General features: G+C 43.3%; 2 protein-coding genes across 2 annotated transcripts; one reads left to right on the top strand and one right to left on the bottom strand.

Annotated features, from left to right (window-relative positions):
• Positions 1-339: 339 nt before the first annotated feature.
• Positions 340-2,800, bottom strand: LOC131889991 (TWiK family of potassium channels protein 18-like). Its single transcript, XM_059239233.1, has 8 exons — positions 2,678-2,800; positions 2,433-2,616; positions 2,058-2,353; positions 1,827-1,983; positions 1,304-1,566; positions 994-1,157; positions 850-923; positions 340-792 (listed from the first exon to the last, which is right to left on the bottom strand). Exons 1-8 carry the CDS (start codon positions 2,681-2,683, stop codon positions 500-502), a joined length of 1,437 nt encoding a protein of 478 aa, XP_059095216.1. The 5' UTR covers positions 2,684-2,800; the 3' UTR covers positions 340-499.
• Positions 2,801-3,719: 919 nt separating this feature from the next.
• On the top strand, positions 3,720-7,412 carry LOC131890748 (troponin C-like). The gene is made up of 5 exons (XM_059240159.1): positions 3,720-4,064; positions 4,138-4,171; positions 4,700-4,957; positions 6,309-6,440; positions 6,860-7,412. The coding sequence occupies exons 1-5, from the start codon at positions 4,035-4,037 to the stop codon at positions 6,883-6,885; spliced, it is 480 nt and encodes a 159-aa protein (XP_059096142.1). The 5' UTR covers positions 3,720-4,034; the 3' UTR covers positions 6,886-7,412.
• Positions 7,413-12,434: the final 5,022 nt, after the last annotated feature.

Genomic DNA, 12,434 nt, shown 5'->3' with positions numbered 1-12,434 from the left:
ACTTTTTTCAATGGAGGCCTTGATTCTACCTTGACAAAAATCCAATGTTCTTAGAAGGCCAGCCACAAGTACGAAGTTCAAATTTCTATGGAGTTGTTCTGCTAATTTGCAACTCTTTTTGAACAAAATCTTCCTCAAATATCTCGGATTGTTTAAGGCATAGGGTTCGACCAAAAAATGTCGTAAATATGGTACAAAGAAAATATAATATATACTGATATTTTGCATCCTAAGTTACATTTATGTTTGATATTCCTAAGCATAAGAAATATAGCGACGGTAAAATAGTTTTCTAAAACTAAAGTACGCCAATATCTTTGGGTGCTATTGTTGTGCACGTTTTCAATTTCTAAGCAAGCGTACCAATGTATATTTCTGTCCTTTACTGTAGACGCACAAATTCATTGAAAGTGGATACTGTACATAATATTCATATCTTGTTTGTATGCAAATCTAGATTAACTAAAAGAAGTATGTCCAATGGGCGCATGATCAATGTTCAGGCTTCTTCAGCAATAAGCTGTTCAATCTCATCATCAGAAACCGACTGTACCACAGGCTCAACAAGAGTCACATCAGTGAACTCCTCTGGAATTGTTTCAGGACGACTGTTATACGACAGTTTGGCACCCGTTTTGGTAGGGGGCGTTTCTCGGATATGGTGGTGAACCGTGAGAATGTATTTGTCCATGTCATCTCTTCCGTCTTTGTCCGTTTGCTCAGCCATCCATCCAGCTTTCTGAGTGATGGACTCTTGCATCAAACTGATCCCCATGGCAATCAATGCCAATCCTAAAATTTAAGTACCTTTTTAGTGTCTTTTTGACTGATAATAGTGATCTGCCTTACCCAAAAGACAATAGCATGTGGTGAAGATCAGTTTGATGACAAGGGATGTGTTGGACTCTCCAGAAGTGGAAAAGCTGAAGGAAGGGAATAAGCGCATGTATTAGTAAACATTGTTTATCATGTTATAGCTTAACCTTTGGTCACCTTGCTCCAGGGACATAATCCCCAAAGCCAATGGTTGTCAGGGTGATAAAAGTAAAGTAACAGGCGTCCATGAGCTCCCAGTCCTCCCAATTGACAAATATCACGGCTCCAAACACACAATATCCCACCATAATGCACAGAGTTATGGTAATAGGAACCAATACCTATTTCACAATGAGAAAAATGAACATGACAGCTTGATTTGCCAGGTTTGCGATAAATTGATCAGGTTTCGTGAGCAAACTAAGGATAAGCCCCGGTAATACAAATTTCAATTACCCAACCTAGCCCTCAAAGAGTTTTCACTTACACCTTCAGTTGGCATATATTCCTCTTGCCCGACTTTGTCATTCGATAATGTTAACTTTTGCTCGTCATCCCCGTCTATTTCCGCATTTTTGCGTCGAACCCTACACCAACGGCAACAAGCTCGTGAGTAGAGGTAAGTAATGGAATCTGCCATGATTCCTCCAATGTTGGCCAGAAATACCATGGTCAAGGGCAAGCCAATGAGAGCGTATAACATGACAGTGAGCCTCAGCGTTTGCGTGGAGGGAGCAATGTGTCCATACCCTAAAATTGTGTTTAAGCTTTTCTATTTCTGTAATATATATGGCGATCAAGTTCAAGAACATGGATTTCGTTTCTGAGATTATTAGTAAAGTTCCAGAAGTTTGACGGTTCAGATATGCGAAGGAGCTGAACCGAGTGATTGGGAAGAAAACCGGTTAGTAAAACCAGAATTTTTGCTTGGCAAACGAACAACATTTTTTGTACGAGTCTACTTATGAATAACGAAATATTTCGTATCATATTGCATCAAATGAGCTTACCAATTAAGGTCAATGTGGTCATGGTGAAGAGCAACGAGTTCGTGAATGTCCATTGAGTGTCCCACAAGGGTTCACCTGTTGTCACATTGATATTGTAACCAGATGTAATCGCGCTCTCGACTATGAATTTTACCATACGATCAATATTCATCTCAGCCTAAGTTCGGTCATAAGATGAAACAATCAGATTTATCCTTGTGGAATGCTGAAGAGTAATAAGTCTTTACCCACCTCATTTATTACCCGGTTTTTGTAAGTCCAGACACAATGGCAAAATCTGGATGCGTTCATGGCGCTATTGGTTTGGTCCAGACACACATGGCTGTACCCATGGGGGTTGGGCTCATAGAAGGGGTCATCCGTGAACTTGGTGCAATTGTTGTAGCCGCCATGTTGGTCATAGAGGATGTACTCCAACCTGTCGGCGATATAATCCTTGCTGGCTTTCACGTCGTTGGCCTTAGCCTCCATCAATGCCTTCTTATGATCTTCGATGGCCTTCTCTTCTGTGTAAAAGTAGAAGGCTCCTAAATAATTGAGAGTAAACAGAAAAGAATGAGAAAAGTCCATTGAGCGGAATTGTCACGACATTTCAGGAGCTTCTACCTGCGATGGTCCAGAAAGCCAGAAGGATGAATAAGCCCACAAACGAGAAGAAGAATCTCAGCAGCTTTTTGTACCATTTGTCATCGAATTCCTTGCTTTCATCAGAGAATTCAGTCAAATCATCCTCCTCCTCCTCCTCTTCCTCCTCCTCTTTGTCTATATCTTCAATCTTGAGTTTGTCCGCCTTTAACAGAGAGAGACTCATGCATGATCTTTGTTCTCAAACTTACTTGCATTCGTGTTACCTCCATGATTGATGGCTTCCCTATCGTTTCATCGAGGTCCTCAAATCAGGACTGAACGCTTTGGACCTTGTCCCTAGGATACAGGGCGGTCCATTGTCCACCCAACAGTATCCTAGTAACCATAATCAGAGAAAGTCGCATGTGAATCAACACAACCAATGTAAACAGTTCTGAAGTACTGGCATGTTTGTCGTTAACCTCTGACATTTGATGGGATAAGCAATGATCGGAAAAGGGCTATACCTCTGTCTGATTGCAATGATATGTTCTTCATTGGGCAAAGGTAGGGAGGGCTGTACAAACATCTCCAAAGTGGCCTTTATTTGGTGGGAGGCCATCGACGCGTCTTCATTTCGTCTCTCGAAGAATTTGAGAGCGGCTATAATATAGCAAATTCGAGACTCTGCGAAACACTTCCAATCCTTCGATTGATTGGGACCGGTCCATTAAAAACTATGAGACTGATCTACGAGGTGCTTTCAAATTGAAAATGCATGCGCCTTGTATCTTTTCAATTAAACATTTTTCAAAACAAAATTGAGACCAAATAGCTTCTGGACGCCATTAATGTTGAAATGTCATAATTTTTGGGGCACTAAGTTGATGGAAAGGAGTAACAAGAGTCGTAAAAAGGTTTCTAATCCCATTGGCGTTCTTTCCGAAAAAAAACATCAGCACTCTAAACTTGGCACGGGTGGCGTCAGCATTCTTGACCAAATGGAAATACTTCAACTTTGGTCTTGAGGTAATGGAAATGAGCCGTTCCATGTTTCAAGTTGTACAATCCAAGGTATTAAACCAATGATTGAAAAGATATGAAGTGAATGGATTTTGATCTTGAAATCACCACGCACACGACATAGTCTCACATTTTTGTGTTTTGCGGTACCTCAACCAAAACTTATCAAAAGAAAGAGTTAAGGAAAGCCAAATCGGGCCATGAAACAATTGCCAAGGGCTTCATTGTGAAATTAATCTTCAAGTAAATCGATTGTAAAAATAATTGATGGAAGCATGAAAATCAACATCTGACATAGCTCATATAGGAATGACTTGTAGGAGAGTGGATGAATGAAATATTTTCGTCAATTGAAACGTTCGGCGATGAACCTGCCTCTAATCTCGTGAAGATCCGTTTACATTGCCTTAGATGAAGTGAGTGAATTTGTTGTTCTTCCTTCCTTCGTTCGTTCCTGTTTGATCCTCGTTTCTCCTCCAACTTGGTCTGTTTTTTGCCCGAGCATTTTCCACTTGTCAGTCTTGGGAAAGTGCTCCACAGATTGGGGTGAGAAAAATCCGCGCCAAGCTCGAAAAGTGTGACTTTCAAGGCCAATTCGACCATCTTGGACATTTCACCATGGCTCACGGCATTTCACAAGAGAAATTGGTACATTCGAACATCTCGCATAAAAAAAAAGATATTTTTCAAGCAAATACTCCTTGCATACTTTTTGTTCCAGAATGACATCGGGCTTGAAGCGGAGCAAGTGAATGGTATGTATGACACTATTTATTTCTTAACAACATGATGATTCTTTGCCTTTACTAAAAGTATACATGGAGATTTCTTTTCTCGTTCTCGTCTGAGACGAGTTTTTTTCGTTCATCTTATGATTATTTCGACACTTCGTTGGCTTTCCGTGTTTGAAAGTGCGAGTGTAAACATAGTTCATCTTGGCACTGAAGGGCAGGAAATGGGAATTCTTCGGCTTGTTATGAATATGGCGATCTGCAAGAATGTTGTGAACGTTCCACACTCGCATTCCATGATCTTGCCCAAAAATAAAATCTGGCATTTGATCCAACTTCATGAAAATTCAGCGTCTTGTTACGGCTTTTGCAAATTAGAAATCATTAAAAACTGCAAGTAAAGCATTTCATCCAAAGCAACTTTATGAATGGTTACATATTCATTTCTTCTTGACCTTGTAATTACATGTCTCTTTTTTTGGATTGACCATATAAACACCATGAACGAAATCATACAGTCACAATCATACTAAATATCTAAGTTGTTTCCAGTATTGAAAAAATGCTTTGACGGATTTTGCCAAGATGGGGCAATCCATATTGACACCATTGGCACAATCTTGACCATGATGGGTCTCAGAGTAAAACCATCGGCATTGAGGGAGATCGTAGAGGAGATCGACGAGGACGGATCAGGGTTCCTCGAGTTTGAAGAGTTCTGTCAACTTAGTGCCAAATTCCTCGTAGAAGAGGACGAGGAGGACATGAAGAATGAACTGAAGGAGGCATTTCGAATATACGACAAAGAAGGTCAGCAACTAAGATATTGAAATCTAAAGCAACGGAAAAATGTGCAAAAGCTCTATTTGGATATGCAACTGAACCTTTTCTTGTGAGATATGCAAGACAAGGCATGCAATGAATGTGAAAAAGCAACAAAAGATTGACTAAGCAAGAATAAACTTGAAATATTTCTAACACAATTGCGTCAAAATGTGCCACAAAACTATAGCAAAATTAAAATCCAGAGTCATCATGAGATGTTTCTTTTACAAGTTATAAAATGCGGAAATGATTATTTGAAAATGGGAAAAATGTTTTTTACGCAAACAAGTTATGAAAAAGTGAAATATTTATGAAAGTAGCACTAAAGTTGTGAAAGTAACAAAAGATATTTTAGCCCTCTAGACCGAATTTATTTTCTGCTACAAGGGTCCAGCTTCGCATGTTTTTGAGGACTTCCTTACCCCTACTGGGATTGGAATCCCCAGCAATTCAATATAATAAACTTGTGTCTTAATTAGCTTTGCATTGAAATAATATCTGATCCACCAACGAATTATAATTTGCGAATCAAGCTGGCCAATGGCGATAGGGCTGATCTGGAGGTTTGATCAAAAACTTGTCCAACTTAAGTCCTGTGACAGGATCAACGCCTTTCCCTAAGATGTTCACTTTTGAGCCGTTGTAAGAAACTGCGAATATCACAAATAAATCCCCAGTTTTTTTCGTTTTTTAAGAACCCATCGACCATAAGAAATTGAAGTTTCAAGTTTGTAATGTTTGACGCGAAGACACTTATTGAATTGATATCAATGTCATGGTAAGTAATAGGCGATGTCAAGTGAAGGAAATTCGAGGAAAAATGATTTTGGGCATTTTGGGGAGAGAGCACTAAGGCAAACATCACAGTCAACTCGCACTTTCAGCCAATAGGGCTAGTCAAGTAAACGCGTTCATGGACAACTGATGTTATTCCATGGAGTGAAATCAAAGACAACATGCCCAGCCAAACCGCACTGTGCATGCATTGGATTTGGACATTTTTTCCATTTTATATGCTTGTCTAGGCAATTAGCATTGCAATATTGAGCCAATTTGATAGTACGTTCACTGATTAACACCAAAGATGCTCATTTAGTAGGGTTTTGTAACACAACTCGCTCAAAATCACTCGATTTTTGAAAATTCAATGGGCGAATGGTGCGAGTTGACTGTGATGTTTGTCTTAGTTCTCTCTCCCCAAACTGCCCAAAATCAGGGTGCCGGACCACATTTTTCCTTGAATTTCTTTACTTGACATCCCCTACTGAAATTTGTGATTTTGAGTGAGCTCTGTTACAATACCCAACAAAATGAATATTTTTCAAAATCATTTTAGGCAATGGTTATATCCCTACATCTGCACTCAAAGAAATTCTTCATGAATTGGATGCTAAGTTGACAGATCCCGAATTGAATGGCATCATTGACGAGATTGACGAGGACGGATCTGGGACTGTGGATTTTGATGGTAGAAATTTCTTTTTTGTATCAACACAAGGATCCTTGGAACATGGTCTGACAGCCTAGGAGGGGGAAATGCCATTGTTACTCAATTGAATCAAATGGTGTTGTTTTTCTCCGTGAACAGGCAGGCCTTACTCTATGTGTTAGACGCAAGCTTAACTTCAATGTCAGTTCTATTAAACGATTGGGTCAACACATGGCAAAACGGGAAAATGAATGACCTACCTTGCCCTTGTCTGATGATTTCAAACAGACAGCCTTAAATATGATAATTTTTTCTGACCTAGACGCTCAATTGAGTTGAGATTAGAAAGAAACGTAAAAAAGTGACATAAACAACTCTATTGAATTCAATCTTAATGTGGTTGTTCAAACTCCTGTGTTCCATTGTTAAAATTGATCTTTGATCTCGTCTGATTTCAGAGTTTATGGAAATGATGACCGGCTGATGAGGCAACCGAATTAAATTGCTCCAATTTTGATCCCACGTTAGAGTCTGTTGTGTTCATTTTGTTTTCTACTCTTGTTTGTATGTTTCTTCTTGTACAAAAATGCCAATGATAGCTCTCCTCCCTAGTTCTTTCACATGAGAGAATCATTTACACTTGTAAAGATGCCTTGGGTGTTATCATTTGTTTTCCTTCTAAAGTCAGGCATTATGAGTCTCTCCCAAAAGGAGTTGGTTGTAGGTTGTCGAGTCTGTAATCAGATCATCCTTTCATGCTCTCAGTCTATTTGAAGCTGTTGTTCTAGTTGTGGGCATTCTCGATTGTGCATTTGTTTATCTGTAACCCCTGCAATGTCAACATTCATTTGAAGAAAACAAAGAACTAGATTCCAATTGTCTGCCATTCTTGTAATTTCTTTGTATCAGCCTCCACAAGTAAGGCCAAAACTATTCTTCGGTTTCAAGTGCCACCCATGAGAGGGCGGAATAATACCTTATTCTATGTGAATAAAATGCTCTTGAACTAGGCATGCAAATTTGAATTTGAATTCGTCTTTGAATGAAGCATTGTCAATCAGCTGGAATTGCAAGTTTGCATTTTAAAACCTCCGGAATCAAATTGGACCCTTGGAGTATTGAGTCCTCAATTTAATCGAGTAGTAGGACTCCTTTAAAAAAAAGAGATCGTTCATTGTCTGAACTAGCCTGAAAGCCACAGATATGCACAGATCAGCTATACAACTCAATTTGTTGAACAAAACGTGTAGCTGGTGGGAGCAAAATGGTTGTGCCCACACAATGGTTGAAGCACCTTTCAGCAAAATAAATGCTGAAGGAACAACCATGAGTCCATGAAGGAATGATAACTAATGGCTATGCAGGGAACTTTGAGTTCTTTGGGCACAACCTCCATCTCTTCCACCAGAGCCAAGTGTGAGAAACGAACACATTGGACCAGGGGCTGATGTTATATAACATTGCGAGAAAACGTCTTATGTGCTACTAGACAGTCCCGTTGGACGACGGACATGCGATAGTTGATGTTATAAAGATTTTGTACGTAAGGTCTTGTACTAGTCTTACCTGTTAATCAAAAGAGGATATCTCGAAGGTTACGTGACGAAATTATCAAAGGATGCGTGATTTCAAGGCTCTTGTTCCGTTGTTCTACTCTAGAAGTTTTGTTGTTTGAAGTCTTGTGTCTGATACCACGATCCAGATCCAATCTGGACCCATCCGCTTGACCCCAATGCGGGTTCATTTTCCGGATCCAACCTCCTAGATGCAATCTTCTGGGTCTAAGCCCTGATCCCATTCCGGCCTAATCCTCCTTGATCAAATCCCGTACCCAATCCGGATCCATGCTAAGATTGAATCCCGGACCTGATCCGGATCCGATTCACATCCCAGACCCAATCTGGACCCATCTGCTTGAACCCAATGCGGATTCATCCTCCCTGATCCAGGCTAAAATTGAATCACTGCCCCCGTCCTCCTTGATAGAATCCCAGACCCTATCCAGATCCAATTCTCATCCAACCTCTCTGATCAAATCCCTCACTCAATCTGGATACAATCTGGAGTTTTTTTCCGTGAATGTTTTGGAAAAAAATCAGAACAAGGTTGTATCCAAGCCCAACTAGGTCATTCCATTTCAAATTCTAATAGACCTTTGAAGTCAACGCAGATCAAGTTTGAATCCTGAAAACCAATGCACATCATTTGTGATTGTTTCTCAAGGGACATTGACTTGTAGGACGAGGGATTCTGGGTGAATCTCATATACATGCGTCTCCTTGTGGTTCGTACATACGACTGTTCATTTGTCTCAGGGTTCCCACTCTGGGTTCCCACTTCATATATCCTCCCAGTAATGACAATGATTATTACTAAATCATTGCAGCACAAAGGAGAAACATTTAATACTTGGACTTTTTCTTTGAGAGGCGACCGGATTGGGTGATGATGTCTTCACTCTTGCCAATGACGTCGTTGAGGCCAAAAGCCGGCTTGAGCCGGTCAATGCTCACCGAATCCACCTTGATCCCTTTGGAAAGGACGAAAAACTTGTCATGGCGGCTCAAGACTCTGTAAGGGCCCCTGTAATATTTTTCTAGCGGTTTTTTGAAAGCAGAGATAATCTCCCAGACATGAGTGCAAGAGGCCAAATGCTTGGAAATGGCGGTGGTTGTTTCATTAGCGTGCCAGGCAGCGGGTACAAACGCCATGCCACTGATAGCTTCATGGAGCTCTACCATGAAGTCACTGAGGGCCGGGGAGTTGGTGAGGGAGGCCTTGTCAAAGAAAGCCCCCGGTAAAGCCACTGGACATCCATAGAGCATTTCTGCAGCGCTGTACCTAATATCTTCTTTAACGGCTGCCCGGACTCCAAGCAGGGCAACTAGGAGTTGTGCTAGCCTGTTGGTCTCACCCTCATCAAGCCGGGCAAGGATGGAGGCTTTCAACTGCCGGTGAAACCTCTCCACCATGCCACTGGGGCAAGGATAGTAGGCAGTGGTCAGGTTGTGCTCTTCACCAAGTGAGGAGATAAGCTTGGACCATAGAGCCCCCTGTCTCTGACAATAGCCGCAGGGCTGTCAAAATGGGTGATCCATCCAGAAAAAAGAGACTTGGCGCAGGAGGCTGCACTAGCATCAACCATGTGAATGGCCTCTGGCCAACGTATGTAGCAATCAGTCATTGTAAAAAGATAGCTAAAGCCATCCACAGGGGGCAGTGGGCTGACAATATCAATGTGTACATCGCACAGTCTTGCAGTGGATATAGGGAAAGATGACATGGCAGATTTTGTGTGCCTGTTCACTTTTGAGGCTTGGGAGGCTAGGGAGGATTGGACCCATCTGGTGATGTCTGCACCCATGTTGGGCCAAGAGAAATCAACTTTGAGAAGGCGGACAGAGGGCTTGACACCAGGGTGGGATAGCCCATGGATGTGGTTAAAGAGACCCATGGTCATGGATGAGGGAACCGTGCGGCGGCAGCAAGTAAATCTGGTGTCAACAAAGAGGAGTTTGCGCATAACCAGGGAAGTTTGAGAGAGGGCCAAAATCCGGGCCAACTTCCTGGACTGAAGCAATGGCAGAGACCAGGGAAGACGCTGTGACGGCGCACACAGGAGGGGAGAAAGAGCGTCAGCCACGGGGTTGTTTTCGCCACTGACATGTCTGATATCAGTGGCAACCTCGGAAATCGCAATTAGTGAATGGGTGACCCACTCACTTTCAAAGGTGGCTGGTTCCTTTTTGAAGGCGTAGGTCAGGGGCTTGTGATCTGTGAGTAGATGCAGGTTGGCGCCTGGAATACCGTCAATCAAGTGCCTGAACTTGCAGATGGTGCACTTGATGGCCAAGAGCTCACATGAGAAGGTGTCGTAGTGCCTCTCGGCAGCAGTGAGGCTTTTGCTGAAGAAGGCCACCAGTCTCCAGTTGCCATCTGGCTGCTGCTTTTCCAGGACACCACTGATGGCGACATCAGATGCGTCTGTAACTAGGCGTGTTGGCTGGGCTGGATTAAGAAATGCCAGAGTGACCGTGGAGGCTAGGGCTGCCTTAAGGGCATTGAATGCGGTCTGTTCAGCAATGGTAGACGCTTTGGGACGCTCATTTCTGTCTGGCTTTCTGAGGAGGTCATAGAGTGGCCTTGCCGTGGTGGAGAAACCAGCAATGAAACGGCTGTGGCGCGTGGCCATACTTAAAAATTCTTGGAGATTACAGACCAGATTAGGCTCTGGGAATCGGACAATTGCGGCAATGTGGGCGGGCTTTGGCCTCACACCTTCGGCCGAGACTACATGACCAAGACAGTCCAAGATATCCACAGCAAAACAGCACTTGTCAGGATTTATGGACAACCCACATTCCTGGAGTCAGCCAAGTACCTGCTCAACTGGTTTAAGATGCTCACTGCCATTGTTAAAGAAGATGATGATGGCAACAAAGATACCGTTGATGCTAACCAAGGCCGCATTGGCAAACCGTTGGAAAATGTGGGCCGCATTACATAAGCCAAATGGCATCACATAAACTCAAAAAGTCCCAAAGGCATTGTGATGTCTGTCAGGGTAATGGAAAAAGAGGCCATTGGGATTTGGTAAAACGCCTCGACTAAGTCAAGCTTGGAGAAAATGGTCAAACAAGATAGCTTGGCAAGGAAATCCTCAATGTGGGGTAGAGGGTAGGCATCCTTCATTGTGGCATCATTCAGTTTGCGGTAATCACCACACGCCCTCACAGTGCCATCAGGCTTGGGGACAACAAGCAAGGGGGAGGAATACGGAGATGAAGGTGTGAGGATGCCAGTGTTGACCCTATCAAGAACAGCAGTCTTGGCAATGTCATGCTTCCTACCAAAGAGCCTCCATGTCTTGGCTTGGATCTTGTCAACTTGGGGGAGTGGTTGGATCTGTATACGACATTGAACCTTGTCCTTGGGAATACCGCTAAAGTCCCGCGGCTCAGTGACGTTCATGAATGACTCCAACATGCTTGAGTAAGCGGCGGGCGTGTCTGCGGGAGGGGCTGGTAAAGCCAGCGCTGTGGTAACGGCCCTGATGGCAGATGGTGGAGGGACTACACCATACACAGATTTGCCAGAGGGCTGGTGTGTAATGCGGCAAGACAGTCCACCAGGATCTGTTGGCTGTCAAAGAAGTCATAGCGCAACAGGCACTTAGTGCAGTCAGAAACGAAGAAGCAATGTAAAATTGGCGTGCCCAACCCAAAAGTTACAGGGAACACCTTGCGTCTATACACTGTGCATGGCGTGCCGTTAGCGGAAACAAACATTTTGGTATTGGGTTTGCTGCAAGCTTGGATGTCAGCCGGGACTGCGGGGACCGGGGTCTGCCATCCACATGTTGCCCGTGGCTGTGTCAGCAATTTTGATGGAGTTTCTGGGGGTGTAGAAATCCTTAGGTAGGATCATGCTGTCTGCCGTTTCCAGCAGTCCAGCAGCTGTGGGGCATAAGGAGACCACAACAGGAATGTTGGCCATGGCTACCCTTCTGATGGAGTTTGTGGCGGAGCATGGTTTTTTGGCAAATGTATGCCTTGTCACCATACTGAGCATGGAAACGGCAAAGAACCTGGCCATTGGCCTGCATGAAACTACCATTTGGGAGCTTCTTGCCAGTCACCTCTTTCTTCTTGGGACATTGGCGGCCGTGATCCTGGGGCTGTTGTTGGTGGGCAGACAGTACTTTGTGGGTGGCGCCGAGGATGTCTTCAGGGGGATCAGCGGTGGGGATGGACTCAACTGAGAAAATGGAAGCACTGGCTTCTCCAGCACGCATGCTTTCCATTCGCCTGTCCGCCAGGTTTGTATATTGGCTTATATATCGTCAAACAGCTCAAGGTATGATTTTTTGGTAACCTTGAGCATGTAGGCTTTGAAGTTGCTGTACGGCATGCCGGTGGGATGGAGAGATATAGCGTTGGCTGCATCCATTCCGCGACAAAACTTCTCTAGTGGTTCAACATCTAGGGCGGCCACGACGATACATTGTAACCTCCCTGGAGACGGCATGGACCC

This window comes from Tigriopus californicus, chromosome 11 (genome assembly GCF_007210705.1).
Source record: "Tigriopus californicus strain San Diego chromosome 11, Tcal_SD_v2.1, whole genome shotgun sequence".
Classification (NCBI taxonomy): domain Eukaryota; kingdom Metazoa; phylum Arthropoda; class Copepoda; order Harpacticoida; family Harpacticidae; genus Tigriopus; species Tigriopus californicus.
The sequence above is the reverse complement of the archived record's forward strand: the minus strand, read 5'-3'. Positions and strand labels throughout refer to the sequence as shown.